Source organism: Stegodyphus dumicola, chromosome 8 (assembly GCF_044657685.1).
Source record: "Stegodyphus dumicola isolate Sdum_Otavi_A_Nest chromosome 8, ASM4465768v1".
In the NCBI taxonomy this organism is placed as follows: Eukaryota; Metazoa; Arthropoda; class Arachnida; order Araneae; family Eresidae; genus Stegodyphus; species Stegodyphus dumicola.
The window spans coordinates 40,855,815-40,881,518 of NC_140775.1; the positions used below are offsets into that span (position 1 = coordinate 40,855,815).

At 30.4% G+C, this 25,704-nt stretch overlaps 1 protein-coding gene across 2 annotated transcripts in view; it reads right to left on the reverse strand.

The window, feature by feature from the left end:
• Positions 1 to 1,983: 1,983 nt before the first annotated feature.
• Positions 1,984 to 25,704, reverse strand: part of LOC118196939 (uncharacterized) — a 65,289-nt gene continuing 41,568 nt past the window's right edge. For both annotated transcript variants that reach the window (XM_035368413.2, XM_035368419.2), the window contains exons 5-7: positions 21,784 to 21,954; positions 10,498 to 10,606; positions 1,984 to 7,221 (exon numbers count right to left, since the gene is read on the reverse strand). In XM_035368413.2, coding sequence (XP_035224304.1) covers positions 5,935 to 7,221; positions 10,498 to 10,606; positions 21,784 to 21,954 — 1,567 coding nt within the window. In that variant the 3' untranslated portion in view covers positions 1,984 to 5,934. The remainder of the gene's footprint in view (positions 7,222 to 10,497; positions 10,607 to 21,783; positions 21,955 to 25,704) is intronic.

Sequence of the window (25,704 nt, forward strand, 5' to 3'; positions counted from 1 at the left end):
TTTAAAGCAGTGGTCTTCAAATTGTGTTTTGCAGAATCTTGGGAGTTCCACAAATCAAAATATTATGTGTACCATAACATTAAATACATAATTAATTAAATCATATTTTGTATTGTAATTTAAAGTACGAAGTGGACTTGAGTAAAATTATAAAAAAATGACAATTTTTATTTTCTCATGAAATGTATATAATATTAATGTACTTTGACTCAAAAAAAGTAGGGTTTAGAGATTCTGTAGATAATGTTTGAAAACTGTTTTAACAATTACTACATAATCTTGAATAAAGGAGATGTGGAAACCTCCCCCACCCAATTTTTTATCATCTGCAGTAATTCATTTTCCTATCAATTTGTTTGATTACAACTCCAGCTTCATTTTATTCATTACCTAATTACCATGTTATATACAGTGCCTGTGTTTATATTTTGAATTTAAGTATGAAAATGAGAGATTTAAAAAACAGAGAATAAATCCTTCGAGACTTGGCGATAAGACTAGACAAAGGTAGATAAATGATTTTATTTTGCAACTTAACTCAAAGTTTGCACAACAATGAGCAGTAAAGTTAACAAAATAAATGAACTCACGAAATTACCAAAATATTCACTGTACATAATGCTGTGGGTAAAAACATTAATCAGATGAGTGTATCTATGCCACACATACTTTTCTCTTCTAATGCAAGATTTCTGGCTTTGACTGTAATATATCATTTTGCAACTAAAATTTAAAAGTGCATTCTAAATATACCATGATTAATTTCAGTATTTCATCACTCCATAAAATAAACTAAGTATATTTATGGTATGCATTCAAAAGAACCCAACAAAGTGAACATTCTTTCATATCAATTCTTAGAAGTTATTATTTTGGCCCATAAGAAATAAATTACCCCCCCCCCAAATGACCACTGATATAGTGCCCAGTTAACTGAACTGATTTGTGTCATTTCACTCAGAGATGCCCTCTGTATTTCAGAAAGTCTCTTTTCAAATAGCAAATTAAGGCATTAATGACAGCATCAAGTAATGTTGAGTCGGAGCACTTGGAAGCCCCATTCTTCCATCAAGGAAGTTGCAACTGTATGATGATGGGCTGGGAAGAAATGCAAATTAACCGCTTCCCTTACAAATTTTTTTTGAAAAAAATTGCAAAAAATCATCACATTTTTTATTTTATTATTATATACAACAAAACGAAACAAATCAAAATATGTAGGTTTTAAGTTGATTTTTTAATTTTTTGAAGGTGTAAAAGCATTTATTTTTAATATTAGTTTACTATCCCGAGTTATCTCGGGCAAACGAAAAAAAGTTAAATATTAATCTTTGTATGATAGTTTTTGAAACAAGGGACAACACAGAGTGATACCTGACATTCTACAATGGTATCTGGTCTTTTTTCTTACTGGCTTACCGCTGGAATCTCTTTCACGGGAGCACAGAGTACACCGTCTCCTTGGATTTTATTTATTTATTTATTTATTTTGATTTTTTTCCCCACCTCTTCATAATCACTATCTGAAAAATCATCGCTTTCGTTATCTTCCATCATCGCCATTATTTTATTTTTTTCCAACGCATGCATTCTTCTTTATACATTACTAATCCACAAGCCAACGTATACTGTACAATGGGGAAACACTCGACCAATCCCTCCAAAAGAACCGTGTAACCAACAAAATTTGGCAAACTGCCAATCATCACAATATTATTCCTAATATTGTGATCCTAATTCCTAATAATCTGCCTAAATATTATTTCCTTTCATTTCCTCCAGACCGAGTAAAACCATGATAAAAGAAATCGTACTATTAAATTCTGCTTCGCCGGAGTTTTCTCGGGATAATAATTAACTGCAATATATACGAACCCGAGATAACTCGGGATAATCAGGCAAGTGGTTAAATATTTTTTTTCCACTTTGTTATGTATTCAGTGTCTGAAACATTAGTTGGATGTGGAGAAAAAAATAACACTCTGAGAGTCATTAGCTTTATTGCATATATTCTGAAGAAACCTTTTCTTAAAAATGTAATTCTTTTTATAAAGTATCTTTCCTTTTATATACAGTAACAACATTCCTATTTTTTCATACAGTATGAATTCAAAAGCATACAGAAATATTTAGTCAACAATAAAATCAGCTATAAGAAAAGTACAATACAAAATTTTGTTCAAATTTTTGAATGGAACAGAAGACAGAATATAGAAATTCAGAAAAAAAAAAGTGCAATTAATAAACCTTTTAGTATCACAAATATAAAAAACTCCAAACTTTTGCAACGTTCTGCCAAACTTTATAAACAAGAAAGCTATTTCAAGCTCAGTGTAAACAATTCTTACTTCAAAAACAAAAACAACAACAAAAAAATGTAACCAATCTTAATATTTGTTAAGAAATATTACAGGAATAAAGAAACAAACAAACAAACAAAAAAAAAAAAAAAAAAAAAAAAAAAAAAAAAAAAAAAAAAAAGGTTTCTGCATTTAAGGCTCCAGGAAGATGGGAAATACATTTAGCTAGGCATTTTAAATTTAAATTATGTACCTGAATGCACTAACTTCATAGCACATCACACAGCTCTTGAGTTTTTAAAAATAAGTGCAGATTACTTACTATTTAAATACACAAAAAAGGAAAAGAACTTCGATTTTGTGGGAGCTATAATTCTAAATTTACTTGCTTACACATGATAAAGAATCACTCATAAAAACATTGTTTTTCGATACTACTCAAATGAAAAGTAATTAAAACAATTCCTCTAAACATTTCAGAGAGTAAACCATTTAAAATTCTTCAGATATATTTACAGAAATAATGAATTCCTGGAAATAATATATTAATTTCCAATCAATTAAAATGAAGCAGCAACTAACAGTATAAGATAATTACAATCAAACCTTGGTAATTCACAAAAATTGATTATTTTAAAACATTATAACAGAATTTATCTATCAACTTAGTTTTAAGCTAATTTTATAATGATTTAAAAATATCAAATATAAAGAACTTTTTTTATTTACTTTTATAAATAATAATGCTAAACATAATAATAAATGTTCTTTGAAGGAAGGGATTAATTTCAGCTAATGAAGGATTCTTTTTCTGTCTGTTTGAACTGGATATTGTGAAAGTACGCATTCATTTATACTACCTCACAGTATTCAACTGAGCTTCCTTTAACAGTTAACACAGATCACGTAAAACTGCTTATAATACTATGCTGTGATTAAAGTTGTTAGACCAGAAAAGAATGAAATAATTTCAAAACAGCAATTTGATTTATTATTTTTTTAATACCATAAAACATGTATTTTCACAAAGAGGGGAAGAATCTCCATCTCCAAATGAAATAAAATTAAAAGAGAATAAAAGATACAAAATATCTTCTCTCTCATTTTTTAAAGTTTCAAGTTGAGAATCTATTAATTTGATCTATTCCTGTCATAATAAAGGAATTTTACTCCCGAAATCCTTTCTATATGACAGTAAAAATATTTCAATTAAAATTTTTATAATATTATCATGGATATTAGAATATGATTCTACTGTTATATTTAGAAGCTTCAGACTCGGTAACCTTCAACTATTTTTCATTTCAATAAATTTTAACAGGATTGAACGATGAGCTCAATTTCTTTTTTCAGCTTGGGATAAATTTACTGTACCTATTCATATATTTTTTGGTAATAATTTATTCAACATCTGTAAAACATAATATGCTAACTGGAACATGCATAAATATTCTTAGTACAATTTTTTTAATTTTACATGTTATTCTTTTGTCACCTTTAATTTCTTCCAACATACTCCTGAAAGTTGTTTTAAAAGAATAGAAATTTCTCAGAAAACAAATACAAAAGTTAAACTGATTCAGCTGACTTTAACATGCCTATTTTTCCAGACAAATATTTTCTCATGGAAAGGAGGTAACTCGCACAGAATTAATATTTCATCAAGGAGTCCAATAAATAACCTAATTAGTTTAATTAAGCAAATCAGATGTGACTGCATGACTAAACTTTTTACTTATATTTTGTGCATGTAAGGTACAATCATTTTTCTTCTCTTGATTGTAATCATTGCTTAATGCACATAAATATTTTGTAAATAATCTGATTTAACAAAGGTTCATTACATACAATAGTAATAATTATTAAGTATAATTTTGATTAAATTTTCTTACGTTTAAAAAAGCCCTATATCCAGCATATGAATATCCAGGTTTGACTGTATTTACATATAAATCATTGTTGCAAAAACTAGTAAATTTTATGTATAGGAATTATACATACAAGAAGTTATTTATAATAAGAATCATTTAAGATCCCATTTTAAAACCACATTCTATAATATTTCAATACACTAAAAGCAATTAAATGTGAAAACATATTAATAACATTACTGAACAGAGAAATATGGATTAATTACTGTTTAAGGACAACAAACTTGCTGCCAATAGTGCATAGATAGACTAAAACAAGAAGCCATCGTGAAATATATTGGATGAGAAATTAAAAATTTATGCAGCAGTAATGAAACTGTTAAAATTCTAAGAATTTAAATTTGGAAAAATCTGTATAAAGGAAAGGACATATAAGGCATATTATATATATAAAAGCATAAGCACATGAAATACATTACATCTGAAATCAATAAAATGCTGTAGTAAATTTTGAAAGAAAATATTTGCATTTTAAAAGTAAATGAACATATTAACAAACTAAAAATGCATATAAAGTTCTTATGAAGGGCAATTCAAAATAAAAATAAATGAGTATAAATAAATACTACTAATCCTGGAATACTAGGATACAAATAAAATTTTGAAACGTGAAAGAAATTTAATACTACAAATGTGAGAATGATAAATGCACAAATGAAGGTGATTCGGCAGTGGTACACAATTTTCACTCGGCACATTTCTCATATGCAGATTTTATTATGATACTTTCCATAAAACAAGCAGGTCAATAAATAGATCTTTGATACAGATGTTAATGAGTATACCACAAATATGATATCAGCTTTATTGACATGTTTAAAAATTGCATAGATATACCTTCTTATAACAAGGTTCTGAAAATATTACAAACCAAAAATTCAACCTTAAGAAGTAAGTCATGTGAATAAATATATGTATGTATGTATGTATATATATATATAAAACTGCCAAAAAAGAAAAAAAAAAGTTCTTGCATGTTAAACTAGTATTAACTTAAGAATTCTTCCCTATTTTCCCAATAATACCTATACAATGTTGTAATGCTTTTTAAGAATATATGATTTTAGGGTTTCTCATCTCAAATAAACTACACACATGTATACTTCTATAAAATCGAAGATTTTGTCTCAATATGGACTTAATAACACAATAATAAAAAACATTAAAAAAGCAAATTTTGTACATATATAAATTTATCACAAATGATAAAAACTACACTATACAAATCTCGCATTTCAATACAAACAAAAACTGATTGCTGTACAGACTACATAAAACAATTGTAAGAGAAAACACTACCAGAGTGCCATGTTTTTATGGTAAACAACAATAATGAACTAGGTAACCTTGATTTGTAAGGTTAAAGCATTATTCATGCATAGACAGTGTTGGGAAATATTTCACACTCTGTATCAGAACAATCTATATACATACAGGTAAATTACAATGACATACATTGCTATATCTATACAAGCATTCTGACAAAATGCTTATAATACAAAGGTGGATAGTCCATAAAAATGAAGCCGTAACAAAAGTACTCCCTCTATTAAAATCTCATTTTTGTCTGCAGATAAATTCCAAAACTAATTACATATCTATTAGATATGATTTTATGTACAAACTATATACAAAGGAGTTTTTATAGTAATTTTTCAAATACATGGCCTTATCAAGAAGCAATCGCTCAAATTAATAAAATCTTACTGGTGACACACTGAAGTGGAAATACCCTTGTCATTTGCATCTCCAGAAACACTTCCAAGTTCTTCATTCAATATACAAGTTTTGTGCTCACTTTTCACAGAACTATGTGCTTGTAGTTCTGATACCTCTCCTTTTGAGTTTTTATCCTTTGAAACAATAGAGGCAGCTCGATTTGAACGGACGGCCTCGGTGGGATTTTTCTTTTTGGTCGATAAAGCATCTAACTGGTCTCTAACTGTATTTACTAAGCGAGCTACACAATCCACAACAGCAGATTCCAGATCTTGTTGATCTTCTTTTGAGAAGTGATGTCTGCTTCTAGATTTTCTTTCAGATGAACTTTTAACCCGAGGTATGGTACTTTTTTCAGGAGAAGAATTTACAGTGCTGGAAGGCACTTCTGATAACGGAATTATTTTAGCACATTTGTTTGGACTATGTTTATGATCTTCTGCATGCTTTCTTTTTTCTTTTTTTAGGTGTTTTATGTGAGCTCTGTCATCATACTTACTAGAACTCTTGGAAGTCTTTATTTCAATGGCTCCATTTTTCTTTTCAACAGGCAAAGAACTTCTTTCAGACTTAACTTTATTAGCTTTTTCAAGTTTACCATCCTCTGATTTTAGATTGATTTTTGCACTTTCCTCCAACTGCTTATTTATAGTTGCTTCCTTTTTTATATTATTCTCTTTTAATGAAGTACTACTTTTTGATTCTTTCTGCAATAACGAGTTCCCGTTTTTGCTTGAATGCTGAGATTTTTTCTTGGGCATACAACCACTTCCAATATCATTTCTGCCAGCTAGAACTGGTTTAACATCCAGACACTTTTTTGAACTCTCTAAAGCACTTTCAACATCAGTACCTTTCGCAGAATTTTTAGTATAATCATTAACTGGTTCCTGTTTTATATGTTTAGAGTTAAAATCACCCACTTGATTCCTTTCAGCATTCTTAGACATCTCATGCTTAACATGAACTTTACTGGATGTTCCAGAGTTATTTCTCTTCTTAGAACTCGAAACTTCACAGCTGTCAAGTTTTGATTTCTTATCTTTAGGCTGTGAAGCATTTGCATCACTCACATTATCACTTGGAGGAATGTAATACTGTGCTAATCTAACATGCCAAGCTATACTAGTCACTGCACTTACAGTTCTGAACTGGTGTATAATATTTCGTGGTAAAAAATAAATATCATTATCACACAGTTGAATACGAGCATAGCGTATTCCATCACGATGCAGCTGATTCAGTTTTGCATCTTCCACCCATTGTACGCACTAAAAAAAAAAAAAAAAAAAAAAAGAGGGGTGGCTGATTTTAAATTTGCTTAAAATTTTAAATACTAAAATATCACAATACAAATTCTTAACTAAAAATTCAGATTTCTTAAATAACTCATAAAAATCAGAGGCAATAACAAATGAGAAATTTCACATATTTTAAAATTATCAACACCTTCACAAGAGATTTTTAAAAGAAGTTTAAATAGGATTAAAAAAATGCATTACACAGTGCTTAAAGCTATTTTCTGCGACAAAATTAAGTTGCTTACATTTCCTATACAACTATGGCACTTAATGATTATTTGATAGGATGTTTGTGCAAATGCTTCAGAATTTAATTCAGAAGTCTATACTGACCTTTGTAACCATGCATATTAAAAGAGTTACAGTCAAAAGTCGTTAATTCGGACACCCATAATCCGGACCTCAAAGCTAAAAACTTTCTGCGCATGCGCCACTGCGCGTAAGACCTCTTACGACTGCGCATTTGTGTGTGCGCAAGCGCAGAATACGTTTTCGCGTTCACGTTTTATGTATAACGAACGGTATAATTTCAGTTAATGTTCAGTTATCTATTTCAGTTAATGTTGATGATTGCGTTGTTCCTTAATTTTCAAATTGTATCTGGCTTGTTATTTTTTGCAGACTGTAAGAGCAATACTATAAAAGTAAACTTGAACTTTCGATTATGTCAAATAGAATTTCCGAATCTGGAGCTCCCAAAGGATCGTACAAAATGAAAGTATGTTTCGATGTCCATCAAACAAAAAGTGGAATTGCTGCAAAAAATGGATAAAGACATGAAGAATGTGACAGAGAGGTTAGTGAAAACGAAAAAATTCCGATTGACAAGTTAGTCGGTATTCTCGGCACAGCAATTAACGGGACTTGAACAGCGGAACATTGTAACTAAACAAAAAAATTATGTCTGTTTATAGAATTAAAGAGAAAGTATTATCACATAAAACGAAGCAACTTAAACAACTTACATTGAAAGAAATGTTTAATAAAGTAAACAAATAAATATTAAGCTTTTTTTTGTAAATTTTGATACCCTTTAGATCATAATTGTTCTTTATTTCATAAATTACGGTTTCATATTTTTAATTTTAGAATTTCTGCATGCTATCTTACACGATTTAAACTGATGATCTATAATCCGGAAAAATCGATAAGCCGGAATTGCCGAAGTCCCGACGAGTCCGGATTAAAGACTTTTGACTGTATTCCATTTGTATTCCCACCAATCACTTACCATTATATAACTATCATTTAATCCAGATTTTTTATATATGTATAATTTGATATATTACTGAAAACAGATGACGTGGCATTCTACAGAAATACTTGAAGTTTTGATGATACATATGTATGCCAAAAATATTTAACATTTATGTTTATATAAAAACTGAAAGTTTATTTGTTAATTTACATATAATTACATAAGGTGAAACTGGCAAATAATTTTCTTGACAATAACAAACTATTGGATTTTCATTTGAATTATTTTTGAATTTTTTGGTATTGATCTTGTAGGTTTATTGCTTTACATACCACAACAATTCATGTTTTTATTCAATAAACTAAACATGTTTCATACTTAATTTGTACTCATATGTTTCTGTAGGGAATTTTCCTTTTTTTTTTTTTCATTGTGAGGGGTGTGTATGAAGGATACAGGGGTGTAAAGTTTTGCATACACCACCAGATACTACCGGCAGCACCTTCCTAGACAATACCAAACTGCTATTATTAGTCATACAATATACGTACTGGGAACAATCTAACACAAATACCGTCGAGTTTGATTTTAGCTGTTATAGAGGCATGCTGATTCCAAAACTATAGTTAGGTTTCTTCTACCATAACCAAGTTTTTTCTCTACACTTTATGAGAATGTGACCACTGTCCATGGCATCGAATGCAGATCATAGGATGTAATACTACTCTCCCACTGGCTGACATAAACCACCTGATTGACGGTGTATAAATAATGTTGTAGGAAAACAGCTACAGGTCTTGTCTAGAATAGTTTGGTTACACCTGTGATACTGTATATATATATATATATATGTGTGTGTGTGTGTGTGTGTGTGTATATGTGTGCGAACTGAAACCTTTTCTTATGTCTGCCTCTGTTAATTTGTGCTGTTCATTAGTTCTGTTTGTGCTTAAACAGCCCGGAAATGGCAGGTAAGAGTCATTTTTAGGCTTTCGCCACTATTAAGGTTAGAAGTGGTGGTCATTTTATTATGAAGGCACTTAACAAGCAGCCACCATTACTTTATGATATCCATGCCTTCTCCAGGATTCGAACTCGGTACAGTTGGTATCGCAGTCTCCTCTCCTAACTACTATAAGCTACTAGTTTGTTGCAATATCACATGAGATCAATACATTTGTGTTGTCCTTAAAATGGTCTGCTTCCTCCTTGGCCTGCAATACAAACATACCAAGCATGCCTGTTTTTTGTGTATGTAAGGCGGCTGTTCCCCAGTGTGACACTTGGTGAGACATGATCAATAATAAATACTGTAATAATACATTGTATTATTCATTTACAATGTACCTCCTCTCTTTCACATACATATATTCAGTGATTATGTACAAAAATATTCTTGAAACACACTCATTTTGGATTTTTACCAAATCATTCTGGCAAAAGCATTACTTATCATCAACTAGTAAAACCTGAAATGCAACAATGAAGGTGAAAAATATAAAATTTTAACTCAGTATCAGAATACTATTTTAATTTACTACCACTTTTATATACTTTAAATAAAAATGATAATTAAAAATACAGATTCTGCACTGCAGATAACCATATCATATATTAAAAACTGATATTCATGAAATTATAACTGAGTGTTAAAATGTTTCAAAATGCACAGAGTTTAAAGAATAACTGAAAACTAACACCTGTACACACATAATATGTTCCCTTCCATGGGTTCTACTTTAAAAGGTATATCCTAAAATATCTGTTACCACAATAAATATGAATGCCATATTTTTTAATTAAAAAAATAAACTCAGTTGAACTTTAATAGTTAATAAAACATCATGAAGAAGTATATATGTATTAAAAAAAAAAACTTAATATTCTATACATGTTCCTAAACACGAATACTGGGAGATACATGAATAGTTAATAAATTACAAATTATTGAAAAACTTTACCACTATATAAATACACAGAGCAAAATAAATTTACATAAAAGACATTTTAAATTTATTTTAATGCCAAGGATAACCATGAAATCATACCTGAGATACTGGAGGCTCATGCAAATCTAACTGCAATTTTTCGACTAATTCATTGAAGTCACCAGCATGAAAGGCAACCACATCTTTGGTTATACGATTAGAGGTATATCTATCAAAATGATACATGAAAACATTCAGTGTATGGTAATACACAATCTATCACAAATATTTTAAAAACTTTTAAACAAAAAATGAATTTCACAAGCACATACACACACACATATATATAAATTTATGTATGAATTATTTATAGATATAATTCATAATAATTTATAATAAAAAAACTTTCTATATACCATTTCCAAGGAACACAAATTCAATTTAAAACCATGAACGAAAAAAATTTTAGTCAATTTAAATTAGTATTTTAAAAAGTAATTTCAATCTCCTTGTTTAAAAAAATCTGCTAAGAAAAATCTTTAATCGCAAAAATACCAAAACCAAATTTTAAGTATTGAAAAAGTAGCAGCTAATGTCATTGATCGCAGATTAATCGACTTATCAAGAGGATAAACCAATCTACCATCAATTAACAATAACTAAATAATTAAATAGAGAGTGTTTCATCTTACTTCCAAGTAAGCATAATTATTTGCTTATATGTATATATATGTACATATATATAATATATACTTTATGTCTTTACTTATATATATATATATATATAAGAAATTTAGAACCACTTTTTGATGGAAAAAAAATCATAAGTAACAAGTATTTTAGTTTTAACATTTATAAACTTTTTTTTTAACATTTATAGGATTTTATGAAATTTATTTCTTATGAATTTCACTTTTTGGTCTTTGCGAAAAACTGGTTCTAAATTTTCATGTTATGTCTTTACCGGTAATTTTTCAGCAGCTTAATACACGGAAATACAAATTGTATAGCTTCTAAGTTTTATATGAAGCTAAATAATATTCTTAAAAGCATCTGTTTTTTCCCAAAATTAAAGCATTAAAATAATAATTCAGAATTAAATAAAATTAAGATTTTCTTAAATCAGAAAAAATAATTCACCTGTTTTTTTATACGCGATCAAACAATTATCAACAGTAGTAAGGCTAATCCAAATGAAGAAGCAAGTTGATTAATTTTTTAATGGTACATCTTTATCCCATAGCTTTTATTCAATTATCACTGTAGATATTTTATTAACTTATTCTAACAAAGAGAGCAAGTGCAGTAGCGTAGACCCTAAAGGCACAGAGAGAGGAAAGCTTCTGACGCAAAATGGCGCCTATTTGTTATTTATAGTAGCGGTTAGGTAATAGGCTAGCAAATTCTAGAAGGTACTGGTCTAGGGGAAAGATCCCAAATTGCAGAAAGTTAATTAAAGTTTGCGTGTTCGTGAAAAGCAAAGCCATTGTATTTTTTTATATTTTTCATCTCCCCTCCCCTCAAAACAAGAGGCCGGATGAGCAAAGCATTAGCAGATTAGTGAAGCAGGAAGTATGAGGAAAGACATGAATAAACATCCAGGACATAGCTTACAAGCTTTAACTACGTCCTATCATAGATCATGATCTTTTCTCAAAGAATTGTAAAGTTTTTGAATTACACAATTTTACAATGATTTATAATTAAACATTTAACTAAATTTTACATGGAAAAATAATAATAATAAATAATTTATAAGCATAAAAGTCCTCAATTTTTCATAAAATGGCCCTCTTGATGCCAGTAAGTCCAGCTTATTTTCATCTTGTGGATTAACAAATTCACAAATATTATGCAGTATTTCCAATAAATATGATTCAATAATAATTTTTGAATAGAAAATGTTTAAAATTTTCTTTTCATATAAAACTTAGAAGATATACAATTTATACCATTTATGAATAATGTATTATGTGCATTCATTCTTCTCATCGTAGGTAATTAACAATACATTGACATATTTGAAAATAGTTTAAAAATTCAATGCAAAACATCACGATACAATTCAATATAAATATGACATATTTGAAAATAGTTTAAAAATTCAATGCAAAACATTACGATACAATTCAATATAAATAAAATACGATGGCTTTGCTTTTCGCGAACACGCAACCTTTAATTACCGTATACAAAAAAAAAAAAGACTTCAAAGTGGGGGGTCGACTTATACGCGGGGCCATAAAAAAATTAAAAGAATTGGAAGTTCAAAAATTTCTTTATATAATGCAGTTGTTTTCTTCCCGCACTTAAATTGGACGACTTATAAAATAAGTCACTTGAAGTAATTTCATGACTTAAATTATGTGACGAACTAATCACAGAGTTTCATACTTTAACTAGAGTAAGTTTCGATTAAACCAAAGAATTTTCGGCCCCGAACAACCGATCAATAAAAAAGTTTCACCAACACGCCAAGGAAAGAGAAATGCAGATAGTTTTTACGTACGTATAAGTCTTTATAATAGTTATTGTTCATTCATGAAATACTTTTATTAACAGGCGTACACGTCAAAATTAAAAAAAAATAGCCCACGCAATAACTGAACAGTTTTGAATATTTCTTTTAACTTTTAAAAAAGGGGAAATGTAGATAGATTTTACGTACGTGAATCTTTTCCGGAACAAATTCTAGAAGGTTACTATATACGATCATTTTTCCCCAATTATTCTGCGTTTTGGATTCCGTAATTCCGGGAGGATTGACATCCGTCAGTCAACCCCTAGATGTCTGCCACAATCAGCCTTTCAAAGTAAATGTTAGAAAATATTGGGCAGAGTGGATTAGTTCCAGTCGACCAACATTTACAATCGGAGGCAACATTAAAAAGCCCGATATTACATTAATTGCTCAGTGGGTTAAAGATGTTTGAAACGAAATACCCTCTGAAATGATTGTAAAATCATTAAAAAAATGTTGTATTAGCAACGAACTAGACGGCACGGAAGACGATGCTGTTTTTGAAAGTGAAAATGACGACGAAGGCTATAGTAGTGATTGTAACAATACAGAGTTCGAGACTGAAAATATGTATGATGACGAGCCAATGTCGACAGAAGAGTTCTATGAAATGTTTGGCGAATCTGACCATGAATCAGACGTTGAAGGATTTTGATTTTGTTTATTTACCAAGGTATTTTTTATCGTATATTTACTTTTTTTTCTCAGATGATTTTGAATAAATGTAGTACTTAAAAAAAAATGTTTCGAAGTTTCTCGATCGATTTCGGAAGTGAGGGGTTGACTTGTACGCGGGTTTCTTATTTTCTACGAATTTTTTATGTCGAAGTGTGTGTGTGTGTGTGGGGGGGGGTCGACTTATATGCGGGTATATACGGTAATTTTTTGCAATTCAGGATCTTTCCCTTAGACCAGTACTTTCTAGAATTTGCTCAGGGTTAAACAAAAGGCCTAGCTTATTCCTTTGTGTGACTCCTCACCAACACGATCCTCGTCAGGGAGTTAACAGGAAGTAGTCTCACGTCACTATGTTGCATTTGATCTAACTTCGTCTGTTTAAAATTAGCAATGTGTACAGCCCAAATTAATTTTAATTGCATATATTGTTTTCTAAAGCAGTGCCAAAGTCAAACTGGCGGCCCACAGGCCCTCGAAGTAATTTTATGCTGTCTGTGAATACATTTCCCGTAAATTAATTAGCATTATTATGACAAGAATTTGAAGAAAATGTTTAAGATTTTAATGCTCTGGAGTCCAGTTTTACATCATATTCATTAACAAAATTAACGTAACTCCTACGAAAGCCTTGAAATACAGTTAATTAATTTACTCTGTGATATAAATCTTGTCAAAGATTTTAAGATACAAATTTGGTTAACTTTTATTAGTTACTTGTCAAACAATAAATATCTTAAGCTACGAATTTTTGCAATTAGAATATTCGCTTATTTTTTTAGTACATTTACATATGAACAGGTTTTTTTCCCCCGTAGTTGAAAATTAATGAATTTATAATAATATATTGAACTACTAAGTCTACTAAAATAATCAGAATGCTGATGAGTATCCACAATTTGTTATGATACTTTTTAGTAGTTTGCATCCAAGATAACAATCGAAAAGTCATGAGCTGGTGTAGCTGAAAGGTATAGTGAAAAGCAAAGATGTTTACAAAAATTAATATACAAATACTATTTTTTCTGTTTTGCGTCATTGAAAATTCTAATAACTACAAAAAAAGAGACTAGGTTGTCATTATTTATTCTGAAGTTTTGTCCCAAATTAAAAGTAAGATACTTAGTAGTTCAATATATTACTATAATTTGAATAAATATATGAAAATTTTAATATTTAGCTCTTAAATTTTAATATGAAGCTGTCTGCTTGAATTAAAAATTGTGACCAACAGAAATTTCTTCCAGATACCAACTTTTAAATGTCAGGCAAAATATAAGTATAAATTTGGTATTTTTCTTTGCGCTATTTTTATTCCTATGTTTTTACATATATCTAGTAAAAAAAGGTTTTAATTTGATTATCAAATTTTGTTTTGTTAAAAAAATAATTCCTTTTTCTAATTCCTTGCACGAAGTAAAGGAAATCACAAAACATTTTGGGTACTATATTTCAAAGAAAATATCCATTTTGATGGCTTTAAAAAATGATTGAATTATGTTGTTCTTATCTTCCGGTTAAGGTTTTTAAGCCTTTAGTTAATCTGCATGTGATAGCTGTAGAACTATCAACAATTTAAAAGTTGTTTAAGTGCAGCTAAACTTAATTTTTCTTACCACAACAGCCATATTTGTTTACATTTGAATCTTAGCAGAATAATAATAGCACCTTAAGCGTCTTTTTGCTGAGAAAGGAAACTTTTAGTTTTGTAAACCGAAAAATTTGCTTTTTTGCCCGCTGGCCGAACAACTTGTTTTTGAGGAAAAACTTTAATTTTAATTGTAAAAATTGTTTTTTTAATTGTTTTAACCCTATTTGGTGTTTTATGTTTTTCTACATCTTTTAATGTTTAATGAAGATATTTTGAGTCTTTATGTATTTTTGCCGCGAAGTGAGAACTAAATTAATTGAATGAGAAATAGATCTCCAATGAAATTTGAGGCTATAAGTGTTTCATATTAGCAGAAACTGTTGTCGCCAGTCTGTCTCGGCCAGAGGAGAATGTTTACGAGTAAGGCATGCTCATAAGGTAAGTGGCGCTGAATTGTCAGCGAAAAACCGTTTCTTTTTTATTTGTTTAATTTCTTTTATACATCGTCTTAGATTTATTATAGTATTTGAAAGGGACATGTGACAACGACTAGATAATTCTTCTAGATGATATAATTTTTTTTTCATTCCAAGTTTTAATATGAATGAGATATAACGCTATTAAGTGAACCTAGCGCCAGAGTGTAGCTACGGTAAATAAATATAGTGAATTTTTAAGAGTGCATTTATTCTATTGTGGCTTATGCGCTATCAACGTAGCAGATTTAATTCAATTCAGTAAGTTTAAATCAAATGCAGGAAAATATGCGGATAATTTATTATTTCGCACAAGGAAGTCATGTGGTGTACACATCAGATTTGTTTTGTTTTGTTATTACGGCCCATCAGCTACTTTCAAATTGTGCATTGGCCTATGCGCAATTTAAGTTTCAGACCATTGCTGTAAAGTATCGTTTGTGCAATATGCCTTCTTGCGTTGTAGTAAAGTACCATAAAATTCATGGAAATGAGAAAGATGGTGATATTGTATTTCATATTTTTTCATAGGACAATTCGCTTTTGGCGAAAAAATTGGATGCATATGTCGAAGACTGAAAGAAAGCAAGAATTTGCAGCGAACATTTTCTATGTTCTATGCTTGTGAAGGTGATATGAAACATCGTTTACTTGGATTGCGGCAAAAGAAACTATTCTGAAAAAATCCAATACCATGCAGAGAATAGAAAAATAATGCAGAGTGCTTTTGAAAGACTACATGAATTAAATTTGAAGAAAATTCATTTTGAGACTGATAACAAAAATGATGATAATAAATCAAATACAAATGATTTTAAAATAGAACTCGCAAAATGACGATGCAAATATTGCTAAATGTCCTAACTGTAAACATAAAACAAGAATGCATTGATAGTTTGTAAAAAAACAAAGCTAGCTCAGCATTTTAAGTAATTTATAATCGTATAAAACGTCAAAATAATTTCGCATAAAAAATAACTTCCTAATTTGCCCCTCTTTTGAAACATTAAGTAATTCTCTTTAGATACTGCCAGCAAAGTTGCTTTGTCAAACAGACAATGATCTTGTGTTTATTTAAATGTAATGTAATGTAATGTAATGTATGTGTATAAATGTCAGTTAGACAATTATTTTTACAATACCTGTTATTATATCAAATGGCAAGAGAAACAAGCCAATTAAAATTTATAATTAGGTCAAAAAAGCAATCTTAGAGTAGATTAAATTTTGAATAAAACTATCTATTTAAAGGGCAGTCAAACACAAGTTGCTCTTTTTTAGATGCAGAAAAAAATGACATATACAGTCGATTCCGCTTAATTGGGACTAATCTCAAAGAACAGATACCAAACTAAGAAGCCAATAGAAAATTTATATGTTTAATTGGGACTAATCTCAAAGAACAGATACCAAACTAAGAAGCCAATAGAAAATTTATATGTTTAATTGGGACAGTAAATTTAAGATCACAGTACATATTACGAGTTTGTTACGGAGCGTTGTCTTACAGTTTATTGCGCATGCGCTGCCTTACAGCTGATTGTGTATGCGCTGCATCACAGGCGAGCGCAAGGGCATTCTTATTCAGTTACCATTGCACCTCGTGACGACTGTTTCGATTGTTGCATATTTATTCACTCACAATACACATCGCGCGTGAACAGTGCATAAACTTATTCAAAAATTTAACCCTTGCCCAAATGCCAAGAAATGATTTGACACTTTCTAACAAAATTGCCTTGCTAGATAAAATAAAAAGCCAGTTACCTAATACAAGTTATCGGCGGCTCGCTGAGATAACTGGAGTAACAAAATCTATCATATTGCGTGTCTTACGGACAAGAAAGTCAACTGTGTGAGGAATTGGTTTTACAAGAAGGACAAGCAGGAACATCCAAAAGGAAACACGAGGGGAAGGATCCAGACGTCGAAGAAGCACTAGATCAATGGTTTTCTATTGTTAGTGGCAGAGGTGTAAATATCAACGGCCCGATATTGAAGGCGAAGTCAAAGGAGTTAGCTAAAAAACTGGGCCGCAATGATTTCAAAGCAACTTACGGGTGGTTATCGCGGTGGAAAACAAGTCACAACATTAAATTTTAAAAAGTGCGCGGTGAAAAGGGCAGTGCTGACAAGGAAAGTTCCGAACAGTGGAAAACTACGAAAATTCTTACTTTTTTAGAGAATTTTTGTGTTGATGACATTTACAATGCTGATGAAACCGGCCTCTATTATCGTGCTACGCCAGACGGTTCCTTATGCTATAAAAACATTGCACTGACTGGTTATAAAAAGGCGATGGACCGCATTACTGTGTTATGCTGTACAAATATGTTAGGTACTGACAAACAAAAGCTACTGATCATAGGAAAAAGTGCTAGACCTCGAAGCCTTAAGGGGTTGAGCAAGGAGGGTTTACCAGTGGAGTACCATGCAAACAAAAATGCGTGGATGACTCCTGAAATTTTTTGAAATTGGCTTACCAGTTGGGACCGAAATTCACAACATAAAAAAAGAAAAATTTTGCTGATTGTTGATAATTGTGTGGCACACCCTCATTTAGACAATCTACAAAATATACAGCTGGAATTTCTTCCTCCTAATACCACATCTTTAATGCAACCAATGAACATGGGGTAATAAAAAATTTTAAGACTTTGTATCGTGGGGAAATTGGTTAATTACATATTAGAATACATTGATGAAAATTTATTAACAACTTCCACAACAGCCAGAGAGATAAGTTCAAAAATTAATGAAAACTGTGAGGATTCAATCGTAGAAGGTATTAAATCAAAACATGGAAAATTAGACGAAGATGACGATGATGATGATGAGTCACATGTGCCTGTGACTAACCAGAAAGCAAATAAATGTATTGCCACGTTACAGTGTTATTTTACGCAGGAAGAAAATGAAGGGAGCCCTGCATCTACACTGAATATCTGCGCTGATTTTGTAGAAAAGAAATGCTACAAAAACAAAAAACAGACTACACTTGACTAATTTTTGTAATTTTAATTTAGAATTTTAGATTCATATTAATTTTAGATAAATATTAATACACAATTTTCCCATTTGTAATTTACATTTATTAAAATTATTGAAAAAATATGTATTGTTTAATTTATTACCGGTTATTGGCTTTAGTTTCCAAAACCAAATAAATTTATTTAAAAAACTGTGAAATTCGCTTAATTGGGACAAAATGCCCGGTCCCGATGTGTCCCAATTAAGTGCAATTGACTGTACATTCAAAACTACACCAAACTAAGTTTTTTTCTTTTTACCTAACTTTAAAAATCTGTTATTATAGCTATCTTAGAAAGAGTAATAGAATTCTCTCATTTAGTACGCAGATGAAGAAAAGAAAATGAATGCTATAGCTTTTTTAAACCTGAATAATAAATGCATGGGGATAAAACCTACAACTCTGAAGAAAACGTAGTGTATTTTAGCTATTAATTTTTAATTAATAAATAAGTATTATTTATTTATAAGTATTATTTATTAATTAAAACATTATTATTAAACATTATAAATGCTTACAGTAATGACATCTTCTCTTCTAAATTAAAGCAATTTTTTCACGCACAGTTTTTTAGGACTGTTTTTTTCCAAATTTAAAATGTTAATTCTTTGCGAATAGTGTATTTGCAATCAGGGTCAACATGACTATGTCATCATTTGTCATTTCCTGTCCTGGAATTTGCTAGCCTATTACGTAACCGCTACTATAAATAATGAATACGCACCAATTTGCATCAGAAGCTTTCCTCTCTCTGTTGCTTTAGGGTCTATGCTACTGCGCTTGCTCTCTTTGTTAGAATAAGTTATGACGCATTAAAGTTTAAATACCCTTATTTAGTAACGAATAAATGATCTACAGTGATAATTGAATAAAAGCTATGGAATAAAGTTGTACCATTAAAAAATTAATCAACTCGCCTCTTCATTTGGATTAGCCTTACCATTCTGCAAAAACTACGCCTGAACTTTGATGCCAAAATATCACAGTTATTTATTTAGTTGAGAGGATTTTTTGTGTGGGAAAAAGCTCTTGTGGATTATTTAATGCGTGTTTAACTTTTCATCGTCTACAGTGGGTCAAGGTCAGTTACAGTGCGTGGCATCTTCCCTGTGCTTTTCCTCGGATCCGAAATTATGCGTTTTTTAAGTGTTCTGTGAAGTGTGCCTTTGATTAGTGAAATTTCTTCAACAAAGTGCTTTGTGATTAATTTTCGTGTAATGTGAAAAATTTTTTAGTGTTGATTTTATATTCAAAATTGATATGAATACAAGATCTAAAAGCAAAATGGCGCATATTTGTTATTTATAGTAGCGGTTAGTAATAGGCTAGCAAATTCTAGAAGGTACTGGTCTAGGGGGAAGATCCTGAATTGCAGAAAGTTAATTAAAGGTTGCGTGTTCGCGAAAAGCAAAGCTATCGTATTTTTTAAATATTTTACATATATATATGAGGGCAGTCCTATTAGTATCTGACCTTTTTTCCAGGAAGAATATATTACTTATGCGATGGGATTGAGACCCTAATCTCCTATAAAGTAGGCTCTTTGTGCCTCCACACACTATAAGCCCACCGATTCTTCCACTGGTGTAAACACTTCTGAAAGGTTTCTTTTGGAATGGTGTTTATTTCTGCTGTCACGCTCTGCATTATCTCTTCCCTATTCTGAAAATGGGAACCTTTCAACGTATCATATTCAATTTTGGAAACAACTTGAAATTGCATGGAGCCATGTCTCAAGAGTAGAGAGATTTGTGTGATGAATGGGCTCGAGCATTATATAATACAATTGGCAGTTTTTTGCAATCCACAGATCTGGTCGTTGACAAAGTCGGAAGAAAACTTATTGACAACACCCTTTGTCATTAATTGTTTTTCAGCAGCACAAGTCCATGGATATCAAACAATACAGCACCACCCTGATTTTGCTTCATACCTCTTGCACTTTTTTCGACCTTGGGGACTCGGGATGCTTCAAGTGTGACGACTGTGTCTGGATCATACCCATACACTCATGACTCATTTCCAGTTATCATAGTGTTCAGAAACTGAGGATCAGTGCCAGTAGTGTCCAGCAGGTTTTGAAAAACTTCAACAGAGTTCTTTCCACTGACAAAAAATAGCAGTTTGGGCACAAATTTCGCAGCCTCTTTTTCCATGTTCAAAACAGCATGCGCAGAACCTTTACCAATCCAATCCTCTTCAACAATTTTTCGTATGGTCAAACAACGATCTTCCTTTACCAGATTTTTTTACCTTCTCAACAGCAGCTGCATTCTGAGTGGTTTGTGAACTCCCAGAATGCTGACCACCCTCAACTCATGTATGGCTATTTTTGAATCAGCTGAACAGCTTCTTAATTTGATACTCTTCTGTTATCAAAACTAGATTAAAAAATTTATGTATGCATGGATGTATGTACTTATATCTGTATATACATATACACATATACATTTCTTAATCTGGCCCCGATAACAAAAGAGTACCCTTAATTTATATTACCTCCACAGCATCATTTCCAAACATCTGCTGAATCTTATGAATCATTTCGCTTTGAGAAACACCAAGTTTCTGATAAAAATTTAAGCAGTATTTTTGCTCAACTTGTTCAGTCATCAAGAGAAATAAAAAATCTGGCAAACATACATAACAGCATCTCTCTCAGAGGCAAGCAAGCTATGGTTCGCACACCTGTACATGGAGAAAAATTTCAAGCACACACATTAAGTTGTCTCTTTGGATCAACTTACACTGTGCACAGTGGCATCAGCCTAGCACTGCCACTTTTGGTAGGAAGATTTAAGGTCAGATAGTTTTTTAGACAGACCTTGTATGTATTATTAAAAATGCTAATGGAGAACGTAATGATGAATATAACAAAGATATTACAACAGCCATAACTGATTCAGCAATTTTTATTCTTTTATTCTTTACGGCTAAAATGGCATAATCTGCTTCATATAAATCAAGCTGATGTGCATTTTAACATCTTGATAAAAATGTACTTCAGGTAATAAAGAAAAGCAGCAACAGTAAGCCAGCAGGACAAAGAAATTTAGAAGAAATGTGCAGATTTAACTACGAAAGTTAGGTTAAGTTAAAGAGTTAAACTCACTCATTTCCACAATGAACAGCTTTTAATACTCCAACAGCAGCAGTTGTCAAGCGATCAAAACCTTGACCAACATGGTCTGCGTGACATTTTGTTCTATCTTCAAACATCATTTCACGAGGTTCAGTAGATCTCGGTAAATACTGTAGCTTACGTAGTTCATTCATTGCACTCCTATATAGTAAAAATATTGAAAATTTAAAACTAAGAGTTAATTAAAACAATTTAAAAAATTCACTGACAATGGAAATAGTTTTCTGGAAAAAGATATATTGCATATTCAGTGATAATTATTTTAAAACAAACTTTTCTCCCATTTATTTTAAACCTCCACCTCTCCTTTTGATCAACTGATAAATTTTGCAGCATTTTGCATTAGCTTTATTTGAGAAAAATATAATTTTTAAAAACATTGACATATTTGTATAAAATTGAAAAAAAATCAAAAATTTTTTAAAAGTAATATATAAATAGCAAGCAATTAAAAAAATACAGAATACCTTGTGACATTTTACAAAGACCCATAAAAATATAAACATTATTTATGTGGATAAAAGATAAAGCCCCCTTATTATTTAAATTAAAACAAGAGACTTTCTGGCTATATGCAACCTAATGAAAAGCTGTAAATTCATTTGGAACTTTGTGAATTGGCATAAAATTTTTGTTTGGCTACATTTACAGCTCAAAGGTACTATTTTGCTACAAAATAATAAGAAGTAGTATTTTATAAGAAGCAATAAATTTTTTATGAGGAAAAAAAAATCTATGTAGTTAATTTTACAATTTTAGTCTGTGGTTTTTTCCTGCTATGGCCTTCACAGTATTAATACATACAAATTCATTTAAAATGTTAATTTCAGATAAAAATTGCATAAATTAATATCATTTTCATTCATGAATTAACATATAATAAATATATTGATTTATTGCATTTAAATAGTTAAATAAAACATTTTTCTTTATTATTTCTATTATAAAATAGTTTAAATAAGTTTTTGATATCAACCATAAAAACATTACATTTTCATAAAAAAAAAAAAAAAAAAAAAAAAAAAAAAGTTTGACTAAACTGAGAAAATGGAAACTTATTAGCTTATTTTCATACCTCATCCAAACTTTCCAAAAGATATCTAGAATTTACAATTACAGCAGCATGTAACAATTATTTCTTAAGTAAAAGAACAGACAGAAACAGGAGAGGATGAACATAATTATACTTATATCTTTTCTTAATACAGTGAAAGTTTTAACTTTTTAATATTTGAGGGAAAATGTTTCCAGTTTTATAGAAAATAAAAAGCAGTCAACATATTTCCCTATATTTTTAATCAACTGAACCTAAAAAGATTTTAGCTTTTAGCTCAAGGTGCATTCATATTGGTTCTTGAAGAACAGAAAAAACTCCAATCATGACTGCCTACACAACAAACACCCACAGGATTTAAAAAATAAATAAATAAATAAATAAATAAAGGGCTCTTGAATAAATGCTCATAGATAATACATACATACAAGGCAAAAAATTATTGACTCTGAAAAAACACCTGTGTGAAGAAAATGCTTTGTATTTGCAACACTATCAAATAATAAACACTTAACAAAGCATTGTGTTAATCAAACTGGCAGCATTCTTATGGCTACCAATATAAAATATATTAAACAATGTAAACTTTTTATGCTTTAAAGCATTCAATACACTGACTGCCAAACTTTTTATTTCAATGCCTGCTCTACAGGTACCATAAAAGTCCAGATAAATTTAGATAGTAATAATTATAATGTGCAAAACAAACTATATTTTAAATACCATTTGAAATTGAGATAGTTTTAAATCAAACTGTATTCTGAAAAGCATTTACAATTTAATCAAATAACAAAGCATTTTTATGTTGAAATAAAATTTATTTTTAATGTGAAATCTATTAGACCATTCATGCTCAGCTCATGATGATATTCAGAAACAGATTTTTGATCTGCATCGTCAGTGCAGGATATATGTGATTACAGAAAGGGGTAATTATGCATTTACAAAAGAAAGCAATGGCTATTCCCCCCTATTGTGGTTTAGAAATAAAAACAACATTATCATTTTGCAATAAAATACCCATTGCTTTTAAATTTTTATTTACATTCATTAAACAAATTAGGATGCTTTTTTTTATTTTGAAATTCACATGACCAAAGCTTAGATTAGTTCTACAGACGTTAACTGCGAGAGCAAAAATATAAAATTATCTTACACAATTAAAAGCTGCAATCATTTATAATTTTCTCATAAACACTCAAAAGCTACTTTTATTACAAGGTCCTTAAAAATAATTTTGAAACAGTTTATAATAAACATTGCCCCTCCCAAAAAAGTTCTTTTAAGTTCTAAACATAACCTTCATTTTTTCTTTGCTCTCTTATATCATCTTCTGTGATTTCAAGTGATTTGCTTCACAAAATAAAAAATTCAATAGCTTTCACATACAAACATGCGATAAAATAGCAGAAAAAAGGAATTATTAAGAGAATCACCAATTTTAGCATGACTTTCTCTAAACACAAACTAAAAGCAACAGATTGCATGCCACATTATTACTACCTTTTAAACGCATCATTTTTTCTTTTGTAAAGAAGAAGGTGCTAAAAGGAAACTTTGCATTTTGAATCTATAAAGAAGCTTTACAAACCATGGATATACATCAGTTTCTCCAAGTTCAAAATGTAAAAATTTTCAGCATTTATATCAAGTTGAAAATACTTTACATTCAATTTTAAAAAAGAAATAAACAGCAGTCTAGGGCTTTTTACAATATAATTAAAAATTATCTTTACTGAAAATATGCTCATGTACATACACACAACAGTATGCAGGGTTTGAGGTCCAGTGTAATCGTCACATAAAAAAATTAGTTAACAAATTATATTTAAAGTCTTGTGATATTTTCAGCTATTTTCCCATGGCCACATATCAGAAGATCTCAATGTGACCTATGCAATTGGTTACCAACTCATTACTTTATATCATGATGGTCCAAAAGAAGCAAATTAATAGAAACAGCCACTTGTGAAAAAACAATAACAGAAGAGAATTTTCTACAAGGTAGTTCCCACACATTTAATTGCACATTTACCACTTTGCATCAGCTGACGTCACCAACTATCCCAGTAGGTGGTAATGGATCACGTTCCAAGTTATACTTGGATTGGTCATGGGAATTTTCATGGAAATTTTTTCAGACTCATAAAACATCAGAGCTCTGTTGACAATTGGGATAACATTTCTTTACATATCACTACAGTGTTTAGAAATATAAAAAAAATTATTAGAGGTTACGTTGGAAAATTTCTATCTAAAAAATTTGGGTACTTTTCCGTTTCGCCGGCGTAAATCTCGCCAAGGAGACTATTGATGACAACACACTGTATACACATAAAAAATGATAATTCTCAGAATTTTTTATTTTGGAGACATAAATATTTTAATATCATTTAAAAGTTTTTCAAATGGGTCTTTTGTGTCCTTTTGCCACATAAATTAGGAGAGGTAACTTTCCAGATGGTGACATGCCATTCCTCTGTGTTTCTTATTCTGCTATTTGGCGCTACCCCATAATCTTTCTATTTTTTTGTGTATAAGTTCCAGTTTCTGAATCTCCAAAATTGTATTTATGGTTCACTTAAAACTGTTACAGAAATGTTTGAAACTTTCCTCTTCCAGTTTTCCAGTGCAATATGATTTCCATGAATCGGAACATATCGTAATTCCTTTTTTTTTTTTTTTTTTTTTTATATTTTCCTTTATTGCCTCTAATATAATAGTCATGGATCAGTTTGGCAACTTCACAAGTAACCATTCGTCTGTTTCATTACAAACTCCACCAAAGATCCACTGTTGTGGTAAATTCCATCCCGCGTTGTTTTTGCGCTTTACTT